This window comes from Natator depressus, chromosome 12, assembly GCF_965152275.1.
Source record: "Natator depressus isolate rNatDep1 chromosome 12, rNatDep2.hap1, whole genome shotgun sequence".
Lineage (NCBI taxonomy): Eukaryota > Metazoa > Chordata > Testudines > Cheloniidae > Natator > Natator depressus.
This window is the reverse complement of record NC_134245.1, coordinates 25134714-25161005: the sequence shown is the minus strand read 5'-3', so window position 1 is coordinate 25161005 and position 26292 is coordinate 25134714. Positions and strand designations below refer to the sequence as shown.

General features: G+C 37.3%; 1 protein-coding gene across 1 annotated transcript in view; it reads left to right on the top strand.

Annotated features, from left to right (window-relative positions):
• The window catches only part of LOC141996592 (transcription initiation factor TFIID subunit 4-like), a 187394-nt gene that overhangs the window by 27841 nt on the left and 133261 nt on the right, over positions 1–26292 (top strand). The window contains exons 7-10 of the mRNA XM_074968744.1: positions 618–872; positions 9573–9678; positions 14344–14458; positions 23474–23643. Coding sequence (XP_074824845.1) covers positions 618–872; positions 9573–9678; positions 14344–14458; positions 23474–23643 — 646 coding nt within the window. The remainder of the gene's footprint in view (positions 1–617; positions 873–9572; positions 9679–14343; positions 14459–23473; positions 23644–26292) is intronic.

Sequence of the window (26292 nt, the reverse complement as noted above, 5' to 3'; positions counted from 1 at the left end):
ACCAGTCTGAACATGAAGCACACAATAACACACTTTTCTAATGAAGTCACTACAGTACATCAGTAATAATACAGTATACATCTATTGCCCTAAGACACACACAATTAAATCTTCTTGCTTTAGGTACTCTATGGGGAGAGGTATCTTACTGCAGTCCTTGGAGGAGTGCAGCTTACTTCTGCCAGCACACAGTAGGAATGGTGCTCATTTCTGCCCTTCCGCTTTTCCCCATCCACTTTTTGCTCCTCGCAGGATCTAAATCCATGCTTCAGGTAGTTCTAATGGGCTGCTGGTTTTGGGGCCTTAATCCCCTGTGTGGTCCGATTAGGATAGATCATAATCTAGCTCACTGTGTTAACCAAATTCAAAATTAATAACTTGTGATGAGATCCATGCTGAATTTTCCCTCTTCATATAAAATATGAAGAAAGTTAAAATGTACAAGTTTATTTCTCCTGAAGTGCTAGACAGGTCATACAACTGGTTTTAAAGATTTATGCTTTCCAGTGTGTGTGTATACATTTCAAAAACACTCTTTTTTTGATGGTTTAGTAAGTTTGATTTTTTCCCCATTTTTCTTCTTTTTATTTTTTGTTTTTGTTTTTTTTTTTTTTTAGAAAAGTCTGCCGGCATTGAGACAATCTTTATTGAATAGCCAACATTCGGTTTTGCAAGGACAGCCATCTCAGCAGCCGCTTCAACAAACCAAGCTGTCACAAGTTATACCTCAACCTGCCTCTGGAAGTATTTCCTCTAGTGTCACAACTCAGACAGTAGGAATAAGGCAACCAAACAGCATTTGCACATTTGTATCAAATACAGTTCAGCCTCCTCATGTTAAACTAGTACAATCAAATCAGAGTTCCCAACTGGTAGGTACTAAACTTAAAGGAAAACTTCTAAATAGGTTGAATAGTGGTTTTAAAGTTACTCTTTATTTCCGTTATTACATTCTAATTTGGAAATACTTCTGTTTTTCGTTATCTTGTCTTTCTGATATGGTATGTTAGGTATTGACCCTACAAAGATTTACTCACATACTCACCTTTATGTACTGTGAGTATTCCTATTAATTTTAATGGAAGTACTGTCACTTTATAATGCTAAGGATGTGCATAAGTCTTTGCAGGATCAAGGCTTTCATTTCTGGGACACAGAGATTTTTATATAGTTACAGTGGATACTTACCTAATTACAGCAGTATAAGAGAGCTAGCTTTTTAAGACAAAGGAAGAATTAAGATTTTAAAGATGATCATATGATCATGTAATCAGTGTTAAATTATTCTGCTTTGATTAGATTTTAATTTGATTTAAAACAAAAAAGGAGGGTCCCTTTTTAAACTCTTCTGTACATTTTTAATTAGAAAACTATGAAGAAGAAAAGAATTTTACTGTACCAATCAGCTTGGTCTAACCACAATACCAAAATGTTGTTCCCCACTCTTGCTGACACTGAATAATATCCTACTACGTGCACACAGCCCCACTGATTTCAATGGGACTGCTCATCTAGTAAAGTTCTACTCACTGTGGATAGTAAGGGTGATACCATTGGGCCCATAGTATGTAGCATATATGGCCTTGTGTATGTATTTTTTCAGTTTCTACAAAAGCCTAAGTCCAATGATACGGCAGTCCATTCTTGTCTGTCTTAATCACTTTTGTGAAATGGTGAAAAGTATTTCTTTGTTTGCAGTTCATATGTGTAAGTGAGTATAGTATGCAACTTTGGTTTAAAAATTAAGACGAGCGAATTTGAATGTATTATTTTAAGCTGATGGAATTCTGCTTTATCGGGTTTCTAAAATGCAAGTATAACAGCTTTGCCAGAACTTGTTAGTCACATGACTGTTCCTTGAACTAGTAGGCTCAGGAAAGGAAATAAATAGTTTGGGGGAAATGTTTAACTTTAAATAGTTAATTTAATTAAAAAGTAACAATGCACAATTTTTAAATGCCCGTTTGAGCTCCATGTCATTTGGACAGTACATATGCTTCTTAAAACAGTTTAATCATTAACTTTTAAAATCAAAAATAATTATTTTATAGTAGGAGTAGCAAAGTCGTAGGAGAACAGTTGTAGTGAACTGTATGAACTTTCTGAGATGCTAAGATACTTGACCTTACGAGACATGTGGATGTGATCTTGAATCTGGACTTAGCTGCTGTTGCTCCTCTCTTTTAACCATGTGAATTCCCTCCTCTCTGATAAGGAAAACCTTTTCCGGAATATTGTATTATTTCGAACAAAATGGTACAGAGTAGCAATAAGAATGCCTGCTCAGTCATCTGTTAACTTATTCTGTACATACATTTGATTGGAAATGAAGTTGTATCATAGCTGGCAACTTAAAAAGTGGCATGTTTTAATCACTGGTTAGGTGGGCCATGCAATATGACAGTTCTGTATTGTGAATTGGTAAAATGACTGTTCTTAGGTATGTGTTTTAATCTCATTTGGAGAAATTAAATGACTGCTGTAGCCTCATGAAGTAGCAATAGCTGCAGAGGCAGAAGGTTGCATCTTGACTTGCCAGAAAAAGTGTGTTTTAAGGACTACTACAGGATGGAAATACATTTAGAAAACATAGACAAAAGTTTCATTATATAAAGAAGAGCTTTATATAAATCTGTACTTCTGTGTCTGTTGTTTATTAGTAGTAAGGCTGGTTGAACTGAACCTCAGGTTAACCAAAGCCCTGTTATATCGCCTAGATTGTGCTATATTGGTTAAGTCAGCATCTGACAACAATCATTGTACTAGGTTATCTGAGTTACCACAACAACCACTATTCCAATTACAGGCAGACACTGAGGTATGTGTTCCCCAAACCCAGAGCACAACAAGGACCCTTGTCCAGATTGCCCAAGACAGTCCGACAGAGGAAGATTACAGCTGGCCTGCCTAAAGCTGACCAGTGCTTAGGGAGAAAGCTTGCTGGGCTTCAGATACTCTAGACTTGGAGCTCACCGAAGATAATTTCAGGTGGCTTTGCAGACTGTCCAGCTTTAAAGGGGCAGAACTACTTGGAGCATAGCCTCTCTAGAGCCAGCCTGTCTACAGAGTCATTCAGTGCCTTCGACTCTTGATTTTTCTGATTTTTACAAAGGAGTCAGAGTTTGAGGTGTCTCTGAAACCTTTGGACAATCCTGGTTGTAATATATAGCTATTCTATAATATAGGTGTTTCAGGGCTCCCCAGCCTCACTCAGTCTCACATCCTGCATTGAGGCAGTAGACTTTTCTAAAGTCCTTCATTAGCTAAACTCTGATTCTGTGGAAGTCTCTGGTCAAACTCCCATTAGCTTCAGTGGCAACAAGATAATGCCAATGCTGAGCAATCTTGAAAGTCCCACGCAGAAGCTGTTTCAGTTTGCTGTTTTAAAGTATTTTGTGAATTTTCCCTCAAATTGAAGTTGCATCAAAATAATAAGAAAACAGTTTTCTTGTTTTCTCATTTAAGAAAGAGATATGGAACAAAAATTTTATGACAGCATCAAGATGTTGCCGCAAAGCTGAAGTGAGATTGGTAGCACCATTTTAGATGTGTGAGGGGATGCTTTAATATAAGTTTTCATCTGAGGGACCATGTACAGTTGTTGTGCATGAATGTAGAAATCAGTAGGAGACAAAGAAAACTTCAGTTTCAAAATAGTATGATGCCGCTGATGGATCAAAGAGGAGGTAATGAGACCTCCTTTGTAAAGCACCCTGATATCTGCGGGTGAAAGACCGAGGTGGTGGTATTAATTCTTGATAGCTAAGGAAAGCTGGATGGAATGTCTGATTAGGTTTTCCTTTCAATACTGAAAAAATATTGATGAGTGACGAATGTGATGAGCCAAAAACCTATTTGTACACCTACATACTTGATCTAAGCCACAGTGTTCAAGGTTTGAGTAAACTGTGAATACTTTGGGGCTGGAACTGTGTATTCGTGTATGTGGACAGTACTTAGCACATTATGGGTACTACAGGTAAAGAATAGTGATAGAACTGTGAAACCAAACAAGGGAAGTTTTCCATATTTGTTGAACGTATTGAAGCTGTATGTAACATATCTAGTGGTGATAATCCAGCTGTGTGTTGCACTGTATGTATTGTATTTTTCAGGTTAGATTGAGATATCAGTGCGATCAAGACCAGGCTTTTTTGCTATTGGACAACTTGGCTGGAGAATTAATTTTTCCTTTCAGTTTTGATTCATTTGGGTGTAGGCATATGATTCATATTCACTTGCTATGTTAGGTATGGACTTGCTGATAGAATAGCTGATAAAAGAGGAAATACTGCAATATGATAACAAAGGGCTTCAAGAAGTATAGTCAGTTCTAGGGTTGGACAGCAAACCTGTAGGTCTCTAATGGCAGTAGGAATGTTAGCTTTCAGACTGCCTTTGGTAAAAAATCTTAGTTTAAACACAAAGAAATATAAATGTGTAACTAACACACCTCCTGGGTGTGGCGCTCTGTCCCATCTAGTGGCACCGAGACCACTTAGAGAGATATTAATGAGCCTGTTCTACAACCTTAGCTAACAGCCAGTTGGCTTTTAGCTCATGCAGTAGCGGCTCATGCACTAAGCTCCAGAGGTCCCAGGTTCGATCCCACCTGCTGACGACTGGGGTCTGTTGGTGTTACAAATGTAATGCTTGTGTTCTGAGTTCTTGGTTAGAAAATGTGTGTTTATGAAAGCAGTGCATGTTGTCCAAAAGAGATAACTAGGATTTACTGGCAGAGGTGGATTAGGGATTTGTGAGGCCCTGGACCAGAGCAAGCGGGAAAGCCCCTCCCCATCATTTCCACCTGCAGTCCCCCCTCACACAGACCCCTGTGCTCCTGCTGGGGAAATGGGGTTGGGGTGCAGGGGCTTCCCCCACCTGCCCGGTGCTCCTGGCAGGGAGCAGAGTTTGGGTGCGGGGGCTTACCCTGCCCACCTGGTGCTCCTGCTGGGGAGCAGGGTTGGTACGCAGGGGCTTCCCCTGCTCCCTGGCAGGAATGCCAGGCGGGTTGGGGGACGGGCTTGCCCGTTTTTCCTGTCCCCCCCCAATTGGCCGGGGCCTCTGGACATGGGCCCCGTTGGCCCAGTGGCTAATCTGCCACTGCTTACCGGAACAATATTTACTCTGAGATATTTCTTAACCACTATGCCAGCCTGGGGAATGCTGCTAAATCAGTGGAATAATACGAAATTAGAAGTAAAATAAAATGGCAGACCATGGATACCTGATAATATGGGGATTTTGCTTTCCCCCAACCCACACTACTCTACTGAAATCTTTGGTTTTGGGTCTTTGCTGTTGAGCTGGTGGATTCTGAATGCATTTTGGAGATTCAGTGGACACCACTCTCCTCTACTTTCTCTTTGGAAGACAGCTGGGATTGATCATTAGGTATCTACTGGTTTAAAGGAAGATTTGAGGAAGTTTACTGAAAGCGGTAAAAAAGTGGCTTGTATTAATGAACCTATGCATATAGGTCCTGTCACTGAACTCAAATGAGCGTATAATAAATTTGAAATGCAAATAATCAGTGAACAGTAGATATTCAAAAGGCATTAATGGAGAAAGAAACCTAGACATGACAATGGACTGTAAATTTGATACATATTTGCAATGTAAGCCAGTGGCAAAAAGGCAAATGTGAGTTTGGTGCTATAATATGGACCATTGGGGTGGCCTTTATCCACCAATGGTGGCACTTCCCTAAAAATACAACATGCAGTTTTGGGTACCTTAATATAAAAAAAAAAAATCAAATTAAATAGAATTCAGAAAATAACAAAAATGGTGATTAAGGGACAGATTTAAGAGGAAACATTAAGAGAATTAAATAAATATAGCTTGGTCAAACAATGACTAAAGGGGAACATGAAAAACGTTTACAAATATTTTAAGGGTTTAAACATTAAAGTAGGGTGATGAATTATTTAGTGTGATCCAAAGGAGTATAAATAGGGATAAAATTAAGTGAAGTAGTATTTCGGCTGAATTTAAGGGAAAATATCCTTACCATAAGATCTGTTATTAGGTTGTGCAATAGTCTCCCAAAGGAAGTGATGAAAGGCCCATTGCTTGAAACGTTTAAAAATAGATTAGAGAATATATTATAGAGAACAATCTTATAGTAAGTGGGAGAGGAGTTAGATGGCCTAATAGTTTGGGTTTTTTTTTCGTTTCTGACTTCACTGATTCTTTGAAAGAGTATATCCAGCAACACAATATTGGTCAAGATGGAGAAAAAGAACTTTTTACTAGAAGATGCTGTCTGTTTGATTTTTTTTTTAATTTTCTTTTTTTATTAATGTGAGGGGAGAAAACACAATTGCATATGCAATTTTACAAGCATCATTTCTGAGGCAAGTTGTAAAAATTTGGCCCCGGATAGCAACATTAATGTTATATATGAAATCTAAACCCACAAAAGCAAGATAGAAGTGAGTTAATGCTGCCAGATTACATGATAGCTAAGGTTTGATATGGCATTTATCTTCAGGAGTGAGTAGACTGATAAATCACAAGTGGCATAGCCACAAGTGAGTTAGCAAGTGTTTACTCATGAGTGAAGATAAATGTCATATCAGACCATAGCCATTCTGTACTGTGTGCATATACAAGTTAAGTGGCTTATTTATTTCTTCCACAATATTTTGTCACTTAATTGTGAGAAAAAAATAAAAAATACCAAACAGAAAATATTATATTCAGAATTGTATCATTTCCAGTGTGTTTATTTCCTATGCTGTTGCCTTTATTGCTATGTTTTGCATGTAATTGTGTGAAAACGTGGTTTGTTAGTTCAGCATGCTCAAGCTGCTGGCTGAGGTGCTTCTGTGTAAGGCTTGTTTTAATGCACAAAGGACTGGATTGTAACTTTACAACCCAGGCCAGCTAAGCAGCCAGCATATAGCTGTGTTGCCACAGGAGGTTGTACTATGCTCACTCCCTGCCCTTGCCTGCCAGCTCTCTGCCCACCTGCTTGTGAGGGGGAGTAGCAGCCTGCTATTAGATGCTCTTTGCCATGTGTAGGCTATGCAGATAGCATGGACAGGGAGTAATGGGGTTCCCTTTCTTTTAAATTATTTTATTTTATTATTTAAATTTGGTGATACTTTTTATTTTCACTTTATTTTTTCTGCTTTCCACTCCAGTATATTTATCCTCTTTTTATACTCACTTTTTATACCCTACCTCACCTGAAAGTTTTCTTAGAGAACTGTCTGTTTTCTGGACCCTCTTCTCCACTCCTATTGTTCCTGTTGCCCATACCCTTTCTCTCTCTGTTTAGCCACTATCAATAACTGCCTTGTCTTTGGTATTAAACCTTTGCAACTCTTTAAAATCTATCATTTTACATCATTTCAGAGGAGAGTAGAATGTCTCCGGAAATGAAAACAGGTATTGACATCATAGAGAGGAGAAGTTTACTCTTATCACCAGAGTAAAACTTAGTTTGAAAGAATATTGTAAGCATGGTGACTGGAGAGAGGTGTGGTTGAGAAAATTAGCTTTTCTGCCTTTCAGATCAGAGTCCTCTATGACATTGTGGACTATTGTCTTCCTGCCTATTAAAGCACACTTGTTCTACATCTAGTGGTAATTCTTCCTCTGCATCAAGATGCATTCAAATCCAGTTCTCCATTCTCTTAATATTTTCAGTTACCAAGCTCCTCTTTTTCTTCTAGATCATGTTTTTCTACCTTGAAGTTTGGCTGATGCTCTGATGATAATTGTCTTTAATGACTCTTCCCTATTCACTCATTGCCTGTCTTGGTTCATCCAAATGCTTTAAAGGGAGGAGTGTTTCTCTTGGGCAAAAGGAGCGTTCTCAGATACATCCAACTGCTCTGTCTCCCAGCCTCCTTTTCCCTTCCGTGTCCATAAATGTAGCTGCCTCCTTTTTCATTGAATTTTCTTGTTCCCTCCCATTTTTCCTGTTTTTGCAAGTTGGTTTCCCCACCTCTGTAATATTGCTTGTGTACACAGTTATGATGACTCCTCATCCATGCATGTCTTTGTCTCCTCTCAGATTGACTATGGCCTCCCACTTCTCCAAATTCCAGCATGTACAGAATGGTGCTGCCTGTCTTCTCTCACGTACAAAGACGCATGACCAAACATCATGCTCATCCTTTTACTCCTCCACTGTCTCCTCATTAATTTCAGGCACAATTCAGAATTTCCCCCCCTTGTTTTGAAAACTCCATAGTCTTAGTTTAGCCTACCCCACCAACCATGTTTCAATCAGTTCCTCTTCACACTCCCTCGGCTTAACTAGTCCCAATCTCCTTCCCTCTTCCCATGATTTCACTGCTTATGATGCAGGAACTTTTATTCAATTTCTGGTGATGGAAAACTTTCCTTTATCTTCCTACCTCCATTCCTTCTCAATCTATTTTCAAAACTAATTTGAAAACATAATTTCTCATTTTCACTGTATTTTATAACCCTGCAAAATTCTTTTTTAAGTCTGGGGTTTGGCCTGTATAGTAGTAAGGTGTTCTTGGGTACAGTTTGTAAGAATAATGCTGATGAGCCAAACAAAGATGCATTGTTTCCTGTTTGCTCAGTGTAACATATTAAATTAGGTTGCAATCTGAACTGTAGTACAGTCTTCCTGCAGGAAATGTTTAATAATTTTGTATGAGAGAGAGAGGAACTGCATCAACTTTAAAGGATGGTAATGATACAGCCATGACTGTGAAGGTTGCATGAGTTGCAATGTCTTCAGGACCCTGAATTGTCTGTATAGCTTTATCTTCAACCAGTCATGGCTGTGTCATTACCATCCTTTAAAGTGGATGCAGTTCCTCTCTCTCTCTCTCTCTCTCTCACATACAAAATTATTAAACATTTCCTGCAATTTTTTAGTTTGTTTATGGATTTCTTCTCCCTCTGAGAAAGCCACGTGTACTCGACAGTCTGCTGTTCTACACCTGTGCTATCCTGTTCCTGATATCATGAACATGTATTTTGATGATATTGAGACGTGACCCTTGTAGATTTTGTTGTTCTGTTTTTATTTATAAGGGATCAAGTTGAAAGGTTCTTATCCCGTTCTGACTTAATTGAGAATTTCAATAAGGGCAATAGGCCTTGGCCCAAGATTAACTGAAGCAATAAAATTCTCTGATTTTAAAAATAAAAGGTACAAGTTAAAAGCTGACATAGTGACTATAAAAAGTCCCTGTTTCCCATTTTTGTGTGTGTGACTGCAGGTCTTGCATAACCACTTGAGATTTAATACAATGAAATACAACATTTTTGGATCAAGAAAATGACTTTTTTGCCAAACAGTCTTTGTGGTTATTCTTTTTCAAAAGCATACTGCTGACATGTTTGTGTATATATATGACAAAAGTCATATTTATGTCATGTATGTGGTTGTGTGTACACGCACACACACACACATACATACATGACATAAATATGACTTTTGTCACCAGCTGGCTGTGCTTTAGAGACCCACATGCTTATATTAGTAAATATATATACATATATATATATATATATATGTTGTGTGTATTTGTGTATAGAGTATAATATAAGTATACTTTTTTTTTCAATGATAGCAGATTATCCAGTCAACATCTGCTCAAACTGTGAAACGAAACCCTGCTTGCCAGACTACCCAGATTAGGATGCCAGTGGTAATAACTCAGACCATTAGACCACAAGGTATGGGTTTAAATGTTCTAGTGAGCTTATGTTACATTTGTATGAATTTCATTGTAATTTTATTACAAAGTAGTAGCATGGGAAAAAGTTAGCATTGACATTGGCAGGCTTGACATTACCTTTTACTTTTTTCCTGGCTGAAAATGCATGTTTTCACTATATCATTTTGACATATTTTTCAGTCTGATATAGCTAACTGTTTTGTAACTACTAATTTAGGGCCACATCCTAAATTGCTCAGGTTTCACTCAGCAGTTTCTTGTGTGACGGTTGGAATGAAGTGAGGGATTTGGTTTTTACTGTTTTATTGTATGACTGTTTCCCCTGGTGTGAGAAAGAGTTTCTTCACTGTTCTGATGCAGCCCTGAGAATGCTTTGGTTTAATCTCCCTGCTTTATCTCTCACCCTTGAGGCCACACATTGTAGCCACTGTCTTTCCAGCTGCAGAGGACCAGGTAGGACCCCTTTGAGAAACTTTTCAGCTATATGCCTTTCATTTGCCACCAAAGTCACTTTTTGTGATGCCAGAGACTGAGTGCTGCATGCAACATACCTAGCCACCAAAAGTCTGGGGTGCAAGAGATGAGGTATTGAACCTGGGTGTTCCATATAGCTGTGCAAAGATAGATTAATGGACTGGCTTATTCTCTCCTCCTTATCTCCCTAGAGGTTCTTGTTGTGTTTCCCAGCACCCCTTTATTACTTGCCATCTTTAACCTTGTTTCTCTTTACAGTTATCAAATATCTTTTTGGATGCAGGCAGTTAGATAACTGCGTATTTGTAATGGTATACAGAGCGTGTCATCTTAAGGTCTTCAGTCTGAATCCAGTCTAGATTGGGAATGTCTACAATCATTATTGTCTGTCTGATGAGTAGTTTGGTCCCTCCTGTTGCCCATGGGCAAGTATATACATCCTAAACCCGCCATTACGATTAGCACCAGTTGACACTCTAACTGGCCATTCACTTCAGAGAGGCCAAGGGTTGCCTGGGCCTGGAGACTGGTCTATCTTTTCACTCTTGGGACTACTTTTTCCAGTCAGGGTTGAAGTGAGTTTACTTCTTAAAAGAAGTATTGGATTGACAACACTGACACTATTAACACAAAAATTATTTAATATGTCATGAGAGTGCAAGCTTTCACACTCGAATCCTGATTGGTGTACCTTAATGTGAGAAGGTTAATTTGATTTCCATGCCCATTCAGTTCTTGGCCTCTGTGCTGAGAATGCCAACAGTGGTGCTAATGGTGATGGAAGTTTGCATGATGTGGACATCTCTCTGTTAAACTGTGGCTAAAAAACACATTTATTTCATGTAGCCCATTGATTGGCCATCAGGTGGTAATAGGTGATAGTCACAATCTTGACTAAAGAATAATTCTTAGCATTTATATAAAGCTTTACACATTCAAAGCATTTAGAAACATTAATTCTTAAAACTCGCCTAAGTGAGATGAGTATTGTTATCTCTGTTTACAGGCTTGTCTGCATGTAAGTTATACTGCTTTAACTATCTCAGTATGGTTAAAACAGTACAACCTCCTAATGCAGTGGTTCTCAAAGCCGGTCCGCCGCTTGTTCAGGGAAAACCCCTGGCGGGCCGGACCGGTTTGTTTACCTGCCGCGTCCGCAGGTTCGGCCGATCGCGGCTCCCACTGGCCGCGGTTCGCCGCTCCAGGCCAGTGGGGGCTGTGGGAAGGGCGGCCAGCACGTCCCTTGGCCTGCGCCGCTTCCCACAGCCTCCACTGGCCTGGAGCGGCGAACCGCGGCCAGTGGGAGCCGCGATCGGCCGAACCTGCGGACGCGGCAGGTAAACAAACCGGCCCGGCCCGCCAGGGGCTTTCCCTGAACAAGCGGCGGACCGGCTTTGAGAACCACTGCCCTAATGTGAACACAGTTATACTGGTATAAGGGTGTCTTCACAATATAACACGTTCCCCTCCCCATACAGGAATAGGTATACCAGGACAAAGCACCTTTATCCTGGTATAATGGGGTTTGTGCTGCTTTAACTTTACTGGTATAGTTAAAGCAGTACAGTGTAGGCAGTGTAGGCAGACTGTCGGGCATCTTTATAGTTGTATAACTGCATCCACAGTACCAGTATAACTGTTTAAGTAAAAATTCACACCCCTTACTGAAGTAATTGCACCAATACAAAAATGGTGTATACCAGGCCATGCAGCTGGGGAAACTGAGCCAGTGCGGTGTAAAGTTGCTTTGCAAAGGCTACAGAGTGAATCATTGGCAGGACCAGGATTAGAACTAGGCACCTATGAACTCCTAATCTTGGGCTCATTCCTCCAGACCCTGCTGCCTATACTTAAACCTGTGACCTAATGGTGAAAGACTCTGTATGTCATTATCAGTCTCTTGAGGTATCCAATCCAACAGCTGATTTTAATTTACAAAAGTGATTGCAAATTGTGGTGGGCTGCCTAAATAAACAAAGAGATCATTATCAAGGTTTCTGTCTTTGCTTTGGGCCTTGCAACAACAAAGTATGCAACCTAGGAAATTGTAGCTTATATATATACAGTAGCTGTTTAAAATAGAAAAAGAGGTATACATCATCCCAGATTTAAAACCTCATATTTAATTACATTCTGTTAGATCCATTTGAGAAAATCCATATTCATAGGGTGAAGGCAAGTGGAATTTAATTCTCTATATACAGTTTAAATATGGCTGTTTATGTATGTTTCAGTTGCTTTCAGGAAACTAAAGGATTGACTACTGCATTGCTGTACTTTCTGTAATATTCTTGGATCAAAGTTTAGCATCCATAGAAGAATCAAGCTATTGAAGCTAATTAATTCTGGATGAACATTACTACTATTTCATTACTTTATTTTAACAGTATACACTAAATCTGTTACACCTTGCCAGAGCCATTGCAGCTTTTTTATTATTAATGCCCCTTTGAGTCTCCTGAACAGAAATAGCACATGCTGAACTATGTTAATTTTTCTTCTATTTCGTTCATTATCCCATGCTTTCCAGTTCACTCAATAAAAAGTCTTCTAATTAGTTTATCTGAAATAGATACATGAGTTGACCAGCTAAAGGATTGATGCTATTTGTGTCATCTCATGGATCTTCACTATGTCACAATACATGTTCATTTCCTGGGTCTAGAAACTGATGGCCTAAATCTTACTGTGGATTTTCCAAGATTGAGGCTTCATACAGAGGTTTCTGTAATACACGGTAGACTGAGGGATTGAACAAAGACTGTCAAATAAATTTTGTTTTGAGAGCTCAGACTGGAGTTGAACAAAGATCTTAGAATAAAAAAAAAATGCTGTCCTCAGTCAAGGCAAACCCTTTTGTTACAGAAAAGCATATGTTAAATAATTTATTAGTTCAGCTAATCATGTTTTAGTTTTAAGGGCTTATGAAACAAAAAATAATATAAATCACAAAGGTTCATGAAAGCATGCCCACTTGCAGATAATAAATGAGTCATAAGACTACTGCAGGAAGGTCTTTCAAATGATTTCGAAGGTGTCTCAAGGTCTTCTCTACATGTGCATGTAACTCATTAATAGTAACTGAGATTTGTAAGCATAAAAAGGGAAGAACTTATCAATTCAGAAGACCTTAATTTTTAATATCTTATACATGCCTAAAAAGGGCTTTGCACTGAAGAGAAATAAAGAGAACCAGACCACCTATAGCCTGAGTGGATGTGACTAATAAAGTACATAAGCAGTAAACTGAAGTATCACTTAAAAATGTAAAAATTCCACTTGATCAAAACTTTTTAATGCAAGCCCTGGTATAAAGTTTCCTTGCATTGATCATCCAGAGCTCTATTGCTTTATGGTAATTTTTATTGCTAATTAGTAACAGAAATTTGTTGTTTGTTTTGGTTGGAATTTTCTAAAGCGCTGATGGGAATTAGATGACCAATTCCTGTTGACTTTCAATGGGAATTGAGTACACCTAGGCCCATTTGAAAATCTTTACTTTGATTTATATAACTGTGTATTTGAAAGTAGTTTTACATAGTATAGATATAGAAGTGAACTGCTTACAAAATATTTTTTTAAATGAGAAAATAAGTGTAGGGCTTTAAATAGGATTTTGTTTCAAATTTTACATATTTTTATGTACTGTGTAAAACTAACTCAAACTGTTTTTTTAACTCTGAAAATGTGTGGTTGTCCATTGTAACAAAGTGAACTATTATATAGGAAAATAAGAAAATATATTTTACTTTTCAAAGACAAAACACTACAGTATTATTGAATATCTTTAAACATGATCTTTACCAAAACTCTTAGATGGTAAAACTTGCTTACCCTTTAAAATAAGTGATTTCAGTTCCTGTTTGCTTATTCTGTGCAGATTATGTAGAAGAGCAGTTTACTGGTAGTTGCAGACATATTTATTGCCATTAATTATATTTTAGTCGGCTATGAACAATGGTTTGCAGTGTTAGAATCTTCAATTTTTTCATAAGTAAATGTTGAAAAAAAGTTAGCATTCATCTTTATTTTTTAAATTGTTCTCTCTTCTTCAGCAATGGAACCTTTAAAAATAATAACTTGCTTTTGTTTGCAATTTAGAGACAGTTAAATTTGGTTCCTGGACAGAAGGTTCTTTGATGTAAATTGTCTAAGACAGCTCATAATAACATTGCTTGGTGTTTTTCAGGCACAGTAGGGAAGGCACCAACTATACAAGCCAGCCCAAGTCCTGGGGGCTTTGGTGTTCAGGTCTCTGCAAATCAGAAAATGAAGCTGAATGACCCTGGAGGTGGATCTTTCAGGTAAAAACACAAACACAAACAAACACACACAAACACACACACACACACGTTAGAATGGGCTTAACACCAGAGGGCAGTATTTTACAATAATTCCTAGATTTCCCATGCACTTTGATTGGATGGCAATCTGTTTTATTTAGTTCAACTTTTTTTAAAAAAAGGAAAGATGCCAGATTTTTTCCCCCCAAATGCAGATTTTTAAAATATTTAATAAACCTCACAAATCACTTTTGTGAATATGAATTATTTTTTTAGTAAAGGAAGCTACCTATGTAGAAGAGGTTTTCGTAAGTGTGCAATACAGCTATTTTTATTAATCAGATTTTAACACTCATATGAGATGTACCTTGTTGAGATGATCCTAATTGTGACAGCAGGGCATATACTGTATGTAGATAGGCTTATGCAGGTCAGCTGCAGGTATGAAGCCTAGGGAAAACTCTGTTCTTTAGAACTGAAGAGAGAAACTTCATTGCCTTATTTGCTGTTGATGTGATTTGTTTGTGTGGCACAACTTGGGGCATTCTCTGAGCGCCTGTAGTGGTCAGGAGCTGCAGAAGTTCAGCCCAGTAGAATGGGTTTATTGAGCTGCTTTGCCTGTTGTTTTGAATACCCTTCAAACTTTTATGAATATTATTGTACATTATATGTTTTGAACATTTTTAATACTTTTAGTGGACGGCTAATGTCATATTTACTGCTATTTCCCTCCCACCTTCATTTTAATTTTGTTTTATTGATGTAAATGCATTTTAATTTCTTTTAAAATATTTCCCTTTTTTTCCTATTTATTTGCTAAAATGGGAAAGTATTCTTAGACTGTCACATTCTTCCTTTAGGATACTTACTTTGATCTGACCTCATCAAACCAGTAATTAATTGACAAGCTTAGGCTTTTACAGGTAGAGTTAAAGAGAATTTGTAGGACGTTGTGAAATATCTCTGCTCTGAGGCATGTCAGCATTGCAACTAATAGTGGTAGTACTTAGTATTAATCTAGAAGCAAAATCATTCAATTTTTTATTTTCCAATGCACTTGCCTCCCACTGAGTATTTAAATGATTTAAAATGTATGTTGGGTTCAATTGTACTGTCTTAATAAATATTTTTTGTATTAGTAAGCAACATAGGCATTTATTCTTCGTTAGCATGGCTTTCAATTTTATATACACCATAAGGGACAGCTTTTTTTTTTTTTTTTTTTTTTTTTTAACTGGATGTTGTAAATTGTGCCAGGATTGATTCTTTCATTCACTTAGTTTATACGTAGAATATATTAGGTTAGTTGGAATTGTTAATTTTCCCTAGGGGAGAAGCAAATGCTGAAGGCACTGATTGATAAATCAATAAATCTTTAGTGAGTTTGGTAAATAAGCTGTCAAGGGTGTATGTCATTTTTCCTCTAGAGAACAAATTTTAGTCAGAATGAATATGTTTGTTTTCTTGCATTGTTTTCTCATTCAGAAGTGTAAGACACAATGCTGCATTTAAATAAATCCATAAAATTGTAAGGATTTATTAAACAGTAATAAAGATCGAGTTTTTTCTTGATATCTTAACAAAGAATTCTGTTTGCATATTTGCATTTCAACCCCTAACCTCTCCTGAGGACAAATAGATGTCTGACTATTAAGCCTAAAGGCATAGAGCTAGAAATCTGTATTAATCCTCTGAATGCTGACTAGTTTTCCTCAACATTCCCAGCATGTGTGAAGAATGTGTTTTGTAGCCAGAAGGCAAACTGGCATCTAAGCAGAGCAAAAATTTTGAAAAATAGTTGTGTTATGTATAAATTCATTTTACCCTTGGTGCTTTATTATTGCATATTTGTTTCATTATTTCATACTCTTTCTTTAAAATAACTTACTTTAGTTTTTCACTCTCATTTGGTAAAGGGTTGGTCACTAGTAATAGAAATGTGAACTTTATTTTTCTAGACATTTTCTTTTAATCATGTAAACACTAAGTCTATCATATTTTGCTGAACTATTTTTTCCAATATAAGATGTTGTTTTACTGAAGTGAGTGTGAGGGATTTATACCTGCGAGGCACATATGAACTGAGGGTTTCACAAAAGGTAGCTTAGCCTTCAATATTGACAATAATTACTATGGTAAAAGTTAGATTCACAGTGCATTGTGGAGTGATGGTTAGTGCTCTATAGTTAAGATGGAAGCTAGTTTCCCTTCATAAGCCCAGTTGTCAATCCCCTAACTTCTCCAAAATAAAACCCACATAACTTCATATGTTGTTTTATCTTGGGTAAAAACTCATCCTGGCTAAAATTTGTCGGGAAAAATGTGAAGTACCCCATTCATGTGTATGGTGGTGTTACCTGTGATGATACCTAAAGATGAATGTTATTGCCATAGGCGGGCTCCCATCTTGTTTGGGGGCCTCTGGGCGCTACTATAATACCAAAAATATAATAATATTTCCCAAGTTGTGCTTTCTACAGTCAGGGAGGAGAGACAAACAGAAGTCTCCTTGAAATCCACGAGGGGCCTCACCATTATGATCTAATCTGCTACGATAATCTGCTAGTCCTACAATCTTGGGAAGTATATATAAAATCCTTTGATAGTTGGATTTATAAATTGAGGTGATGAATGGCTAACTGTAATGACAAGTGTTTGGAGATGAAATAGTGACTCCATAGTTTAGATTGCATTTACATTTGCACATTAAGCATGGATTACATTTTTTTGTTTGCATAAGCATAGTGAATAATATAGTGTAACCTCCCCAAATTTACAGCACTTACTCTTTGAGTACAGAATTAATTTTCTGAAAATCTGATTTTTTCACTTCTTTGTGTACGTTGGGAGGGATAATATTGTTGAATTGAAAGTTAGTGTGTTAGACAGGCTGTTAGTGTTCTTGGATGGTTGAGTATCATCATGGCAGGGTGGGCGTGAATGTATGCCTTAACTTTGTTTTACTGGCTCTTAGGTGTTCATGGTGTGAAGAAATATTCCTGAGCAATATCAAACCTAAGTTAACCAAGTATTTGATGTGGGAATAAATGTATTAAGAACCTACTTAATACTGATTTCTGTGGCACGCTACTCCTTGCCCCATTGCAACTTGACACGTCTGTTTGTTCATCATCTGGCTGATCTCATTCATTATAGAAGACAGACCTGCCAGTTTTAAAACAAAGAAACTGCTGTGACTGGCTATAGGGAACACTGCCAATGTAGATTTGTTTTGTTTGAGATGGGGTAGATAGGTTGAGCGGCTATCTAGGTTCACCTTCCTTTTCCAAAGGCCCCATATTGTTCTGAGCTGTTTTTCAGAGTTGGCTGTTTGTAACCTCTGAACCTCATCAACACCACTCCTGGTTCTGCCAGAGTAATGGAAGGAGGCGCTCGTGGAACCTATGCCTATAAAGTGAGAATACAATTCCCCTGAAACTCTGTGCTCACTTTTAATGTTGGAGGCCAACACGTGTGGTGTACTGCCATTGGTCCATGAACCTTTAAAATAAAAAGGTCAGTGTTAATAGTTGCACGTTCACAAGTGGACTTTATCAAAAGCTAGTTTATGTTTATGTTGGAAGTGCCAAAGACAGAACATCTGAATCCTTCCCCAACTGAAAGCATTCGCCTCCAACATTGTCACAAAGCCTTTAATATGTAAAATAATATGGAGGGAAAATATCTGTAAAAACAAAGCTCTGTTTACTCTCTTTAATTTCAGATTTTAGAAATAAAAGATCAATTTTATAATTGAAATAAGACACTCCAAATTGGGTGACATGGTGTCATATTGGCATAGCCAAGTGATTGAATCAATCTCCTAGGACCTTTCAGTATTCCGCTATGATGTGCAAAGCGTCTTGTCCTGTTCAGACAGTTAAAACGGACACTGTCAATGATTTAGACTCAAAATTGTACATTGCTTAAAACTTCTGATGTAGGGCTTCCAGATTCTCTGCTTTTCCAAAGAGATCTTTCAAGCTAGATAAATGTACAATTTATTTCACATTCCAAAATAGAAAGTTGTAAATATGTGTGGTAACTCCAGTTCTAATATCAATATTTTAGTACTGTCTCCAAAATAGATGTATAACCCACTGGCAAAGTATGCGGTATGTCCACCACTACAAGTTGGTGCACATGGAGAGTAACACTACAGCCTACTCCCACCATCATATACTCCACACAGTTCCAGTGGAATAGGTGTGTGCAGTGCATCTGAAGGTTTGGGTTCAAATTGTGCTGACAAGTATGAGACAAAAAGTGTATGTGATCATGTATTTAAAGACTGTATCATAATGCACAAGGAGGCTGGCTACATGACACTGGTTCTCCTTTCTGTTTTCACATAATCATTAAAATTACATTAAGACAACTACATATATATTACTTTCCTTCTTAATTTAATTTTTTCATGTAAGCAATGCTATAATTGCCCTGTGTTTCCTACATGAATGGAGGAAAGGTGGTTTGTGTGATTGCATATGGGAGGAAAAATGGTCCATTAGACCATCTATCTGTTAAGATGTAGACAACATTATGAGATTGAGGGGAAAAAAACAGTCCTACACTGATAAATAATACACACAACATTGTGAGGCTGCTTCCAGTACCCTAAGAACTGTACAATACAACAAAAATGGGAATCATAAGCTACTTTGCTATGTTGTACCTTTAGAGGACAATGTGATATGCAAAGGAACCTAATGGGGAATAGACAGTAACTATCAATCTAACCTACCACTGGATGGCATCTTTGTTCCACAGAATTATGACTGAAAACCCATTGATCTGGAGTGAAAAGTTGACTTTTATGGGAAATGTTTGAGAAACAATGTTTGCCAGTTTTTTGTCATATTTCTCCTTACGGTATCCAAAACCACTTTACCCCCATTCTACAATTCTTCAAAATAAAAAAAAAGAGGGAGATTCAAATCACCAATTATTATTACAGTTTTCTTTTTCTACCTTTCCTGTAATATTTTATTCTTTGCACAACTATTGATAAATAATTAGCAAGTGAGATGCAAGAAAATTACTCTATCCAGGGGTTCTCCTGATGAACTAAACTATTAGTGCTGTTGAAATGCTCTGGATAATATCATTGGAACCCCTCCAGAAAAAAATAGTTTATTGCCGCTAATTGCAGCCTATTTTATGTTGTTTATAATGGACGGACTCTAATCTTTTATTGTGAATTTGTATACTTTTAAAAAAAATACTAGGTGGCAAAAGTATCGTGCAGAAGAAGGGGAAAGAGTTGAGTGCATCTCTAGCAGATAAATATAAATATAAAGGATAAACTTCTTTATGTAAACTTAGCATTCTACTTTTTTGATGTTTACCCATCATCCCTGCAACTTGGCAGAGAGGGCTTAAGGCGGGTGAATGTTTTCATCAGTACAGTGACTCTTACTGCTCTACAGTAGAAAGAGCAATAAGAATTTATTTTTAAATTGGTGTGGTAGGACCACATAGTTTTCACAAACAGGAAATAATGACTCTTCCCTCTTTTTTTTTTTTTAGCTTTACAATAACTGTATCTAAGGAGCTTATTTTTTATTTTTTTGGGGGCAGGGGGTAGGCAGGCAGATCACCATAATAATTAGTAAAGAGAAAACAGTTGGGCATTGAAATAGTGAGGAGTAATACTGTACTTTTTAGGGTCTGTGATGTGGCTGTAAAATAATTGTCTCATGTTCATGATTCAAATTGACTGATACCCCTGGTTTGTCCAAATGTCTGTATGAGTTCCCTTTATGCATATTTACATAATTGTCAAATGTTAATGCAAGAAGTAATCTGTTATGGTAATAATCCCTTTGCATAATATATATAGTTGTACTTTTTAAATTTGTACTGCAAATGAGGTTATCTTTTTTTCCCAACTATTTATATTGATGATTTGGGTTTATAATTTGCTCAAGTATCACAGGTATAGACAATAATGCTGGCACTGTACATAAATTTCCAGTTACATTGCCATTTTAAAGCAATGTTACTATTAGACTGTGGTTTTGGGGTATAAACCTCCTAAGTGAATAAAGTTCTCTACACTTTACTCAAATAGTGTATGGAGATTTCTTTTTGTGCTATTGTCCTTCACTCACTTTCCTCAAATCCTGATCAGCGCCATCTCACAAAAAGATTCCACATCCACAATCTTATCCCTTCCAAGGGAAAAAAAAATCTTGTCCTTTGCTTACACTATTTTCACCAGCGGCAATAGATTAATAAGGATGATAAGATATGGAGCACTCCAGTTGGCTTCATTTTAGCAGCAGAAATCACAGCCTTTCTTCAGGGCCATGGATGATTTTGCTGTATGGCCAGCAGGGTGGTAGATCCCCTTGATCTATGTGCTCTGGTGTCAGCCCCCACCTATGCACATCTTACTTCATTATCCCCCTGCTTGTGCACAGGGGCATCAAGCCAAGTGGAGTCACATACACTCAGAAGGCAATTCTATTGTATGTGTTGCCGTCATATGACCTGCCGTTATATGCAGTTCAGTGATACAAATGTAGTCTGATGGTGGATGCCTGGCCAAAGACTGAACTGCAGTCCAGTGGCAAAGAAATGAGCTGCTAGTTTCAGTTCATTTCTCGGTGGGAAAGTGTGCACATCAATCCTCTTACCCCTTATATTTGACTGTTTCAGAAGAGAAGACAAAGATCAAGTGTGAATGGTAAGGTGTGTCCACCAGAGCAGGGTTAAAGAACACTGAAAGAGCATAGAGTTTGTGAAACATTGCTGTTACTGATGCTATATCTATTTTGCGGGTAAATGGGATTTTTTCAGTCGTTAGGGTATCTTGTACCTTTCATGAGCACTAAGTTCAATAGAAAAACATGGAAGTAAAAGATTTTTTTTTAAATGAATTACTTTGTGAGGTTTATTTGACTGTATTATTGAGACTGGTATCTTTAGAGTTCTTCACTTGCAAAATTCACATGTAGGTTTTACTTTTTTCCTGTAAATTTTAAAACTTTTGGCTTTTTTGAGTTTTGCTGTTACAGTATCATCAAAAACTACCATACGGAAAGAATGTTAATCAGGGGCTATATATTAGGACTCAGATTATGTCAAACATTTGATTTTTACTTATAATTAAAGCACAGTAAGGTAAATAGTTCAGTTCCTGCTTACTGTTATGAGGCAGGTGGCAAGGAGGAACATGGATAGAACACGAAAGAAAGAAGAAATGAGCATTCCCAAAAGTTAATGGGAAAGGGGTGTTTCTTACGATTATGTTTTTTCTTGAAAATTCTGCCAATTATTGAGTGATAAATGTTAAAGCTATGGTAATCGTACAAAATAGCATTTGTAGAGGGCAATAATAAAACAATTCATTGCACAGTTTACTTTGGTGTTAATGTTCAATTAAATTTCAGTACATGACTAATCAAGAGGCACAATGAACATTTCAGTCTCTGACTTACCTTTTTATATAAATGTAATGTTCCTTATCTATTTATACATATATTTTTTCGATCCTTGCAGTTGTTTTCAGTATCCAGTTTAAAAATTCCAGTTGTCTGAACAGAGAGAGTCAATATCAGGGTTTTTAAATCATCACCAGTAAATTTTTTTTTGGCTTAAGGTTCAAGAACAAAATTTGTTTGCCTGTATGTCATACTATAAACTTTGTGGGAAATGGGGAATACTTTCTCTATTTTTCTGTTAGAATGAATGTTTGATTGAGGTGAAACTGCGTCTCAGAGACCAAATGCTGGAATCACAGGCTGAAAATGCTAAAGGTACTTGTAGCTCTCCACATTTTTCTGCGCAGATGTGTATACCATGGGTCCTGGTGGAAGTGAATGTGATGACATTGGCTGTATGTCCATGTAGACATTGCCATAATATAAATTTTGCTCGCAAGATGCTTGCAAAATCCCATGTTTATCATAATCATTTGAGAACACACTGATAATGGTGTCAGCTTTTATTGTGTTTGCGTTTTGCTTGTTAGAGACTCCATGGGCTTGTTCTACGTATACAGGGTGTTCCACGGAGTGTAAATACAATAGTTCAGAGCCATTTCTGTAAGAATGACCCTAGGTCTTTTTCTTCCTTACTGCATTCTGGATTCTTATTAGGTGTTCATGTATGGCATCTTTGTAAGTTAGTGCTTTGTTTTCATTCACTAAAAACCAAGTAAGCTTAAACAGCTTTGTAATATGGTCAGCACCTGTGTTTTAACTCTAATCAGAGATTTGGGCCTCCAGCCTATTTGTTCTAGCTTCGCTTACTCTCCATACCAGTTTATCTAACTATGTGTTCATGTTTGTGATTATCTTCACATGGTCCAATATTCAGCTAAGCTCATATGACTTTGCCAGAAATGGATCTTCAGCCTCATGTGATCTTGTTTAGCTTCTCTGAAGTGGTGCCAGTTCCATCACAGGCATTAAGGATGTTAGGCTAAAAATTTGTGTGTGTGTGGTTTGTTTTCTTTTTTTTCTTCAGCATTTTTGTGAGATTTGTTGTTCTCAATTGTAGTTTTGATTAGGGTTTCTCTTGAACCTTGAGCAATTTGAAATAATATGGTGTTTTGGTTTCAATGTCTGTGGGGTTTTTGTTTGTTTTATTACTGTTGTTGATTGATCCCTACTTCCAAGCTATCAGTGTACGGGGGAAAAGTGAGTACCTTGTGGTCTGCGGTCACTACTAACCTTTGTCAGCTGGTCACATAGCTGCCACGGCTATCACCTTTCTCATCTGCTTCAGATCAAAGGAAAGGTGCCCATATAGAATTGTGGGTGTTTCTGTCCTTGCTGGACACAAGTTGCCCCACATTTCCAGATTGCCTGATGTTGAGTGGTCAAAGAGATATGTTCCATTAAGTTGTTTCTGAGTCTCGGGTGTTCCACAATAAAGTAGAGCCTGGTGGCTGTACTAATAAATTGGCCCCGATTCCCTCTTCTGTTCAGGAGCATTGCATGATTATTCCCTTTAAGGGAGGCAGTTAATTTATAAAAGTTACTGTATCTCATGCAAAATTATCTTTTGTTTATGCTTTTGTTATAGAGATGACGATGACATCAATGATGTTGCCTCTATGGCTGGAGTTAACCTTCATGAAGAGAGTGCCCGAATTATGGCAACCAACTCCGACTTGGTTGGAACCCAGATACAGTCTTGTAAAGATGAACCCTTTCTTGCTGCTATCCCTTTACATAAACGAATACTAGAAATGGGTGAGAAGCATGTCATTTGCTTTCAGTAGTATTGCCTTTGGAGCTGTTCAGTTTTAGTCAGTGACACAATACACTGTAGCATGCAGCATTGATATAGTTGAGGTTCTATAAGCATTTTTCATTACAAAAGTATCTTGTCTGTGTCAAACTGTATCAAAATGACACTTTGGTATTATAATCTACTTGAGGATCTCCAAACTCTGCAAATATGAAGGAAATAAACCTCCCATTGTTCCTTTGAGGTGGAGAAGCATTATTATTCAGATGTTGCACATGACCAAGATGAGGCACAGAGAGGTAAAGTGACTTGCCCAAGATCACAGCAGATGTCTGAGAGTGAGTCAAGAATAGAATCCAGATCTCCTGCTTTCCCACTCCTAGGGTTTAGCAGAAGACAAGTTGTTTGCCTGGATGTATTTTTTTTCATACAAAATAAGTTTTAAAATGTATTAATCCAATTTTTAACATCTATAACTATTTTAAAATTTTATGGTGGTTTTATTTGCTATGGAATGGATAAAAATAGATTATCTTTTTACTGACAGTTGGTCCTGAATTTTAACAGTTCTTTTGAGAATTAAAAAAATAAATTAAAAAGTAAACACTCAATTAGTGACATTTAAAAAGTGGCAAGTAATTATGCTCAGTATTTATTTTATGTTACTCTGAACTAAGTGTGAACTAGGCTAAATGTAGTGGCCACATAAGATCTAAAAATGTCAGGAAAACTAAATTTTATTTTGACTTAGGGTAAAATTTTAAAGCCACGCAAGTCCCATTTTAAAATGTGATTTAGGATCTTAAATACCATTGACTTTCAATGAGACGTGGGTTCTTCAATGCCCAAGTCACCTTTGAAAGTGGGATTTAGGCTCTTATGTTACTTAGGTGGCTTTGGAAATTTTACCTTTAATCTCATACTTCGTAAATTCAGCGTAAATGTATGGCGTAAATTTTACGTAAATTTTACACTATGACAGACCCTCATCTTACAAAGACATATTCATGTGCTTTGCTTTATGCACTGTAAGTAGTCCCTTTGCAGTACTGGGGCTGTAGTGAGGAAATAAATGCCATGTAAGTCCACAATTATCTTATTCCAATGTTGTTATGATGATGTCATCATATGAAGTTACTATAAGAAAATAGTAGTGCAAATTTTTGGGAATCTGGTGGTTGCTGTCTGAGATTATGAAATCCACAAGCTTTTAGTGCAAGTCTTTGGAAGCACCATTGTTAGGCCTGCTGTAATTGTACTGTATACTGGTGCAACAAAACAAAAAGCAAAGAAAATGAGACCTAAAAACTGTATGAAAATAACTGGAAAGTCGCTAATAAAGTTGCCATGCAAGCCTTAATTAATTCTTCTGGGTATAACAATTGCAGCCCAACATGGAGTTGTAATTTGAAGTGTCGGGCTTAGAAGACTCTGTACATACTTTAAGAGCCACAGAACACAGCACACTGCTCACCATTTGCCTTTTGGGGTTTGCTCCTCAGAGAAGCAAATCCCTGTGGCTGTTTTTTGAAACTTTATTGGCTTTGATAATTGAAAATGAAACTTTCAAAGCTTTTAAAAGCAGCTGCAGGGATTTGCTTCTCAAAAGCAGGGAATCCAAGAGAGTGGTTGCTCATAGTGAGCTCTTGCTGCTGTTTCTAGAGCTTTATTTTGGCTTTATATAAAGTCTTTTGTAGTTTTGAAAGTGGCTTTGGGGTTCACTAGTGGCTACTATTTAGTATCCATGGCTCTTGAGGAGAGAATTCCTGCAGCTGAGTTTGAAGCTTTAAAAGCTTTGTTTTCACTGTGTGTGGCCAGATTTTGTTGCTCTCAGAGGACCACACAAAATTCAGTAGTTTGTGCTACGGGGCACTTAAAATAATGGGATTGTATGAGTATCACAAAATCAGTCTGACCACTGTTGGTATGCCTAGGTACACAAGGACTAAACAAAGGAGACTGTCACATTCTTAGACACACTAGGAAAAGGAAAGTCTCAGATATTGGACCCACTATTATCTCATGTTTTTGTATTATGCCTATTGACAAACAAGGTAAAATTCACTTTTTTTCTTACATTAATTTATCTGAATATGGCTTAAAATTGGGAAGCTTTTTCCATCTTGAAAGCTTTTCATATTTAATAATCACTTTAGTATTTAGGGCACCTTTCTAATGTCCCAGTAAAAGAAAGAACTTTGGTATGTACAGTATCAGGACACTGCTATTCACTCCTGTCTCAGAAGCTGGTTTTTTCAAGTTTTCTGTAATATTAATCCCCCGCTCTCTCATCTCTGAGCAAGAGCTCTGTAGAGAAACTCAGTAGTATTCCCCAAAGGCTGTTTCAGAGATTATGCTTCCATTCACTAGAGTCAGAATATAAACTGCTAAAGTGAGAGCAGATGCTATGCAGTCTTTGGCAGTTACCACCAGCCAAATGCCTCAAAGTTATAGTAAAAGAGGTTTCTTCTTAAAATATTGTACATTCTTATCTCTACAGTAACTTGACAGAATTATAGTCCATTGTTTATTTTAAATATAAATATTATTGACCCTTCTAAATATAAGAAATAGCTGAAAGGTGCATTAATGCAAAGACACTAGTTTATTGCCTAAATTACTTCCTTCTCTATGTGCCTTTGTGTCTTGTC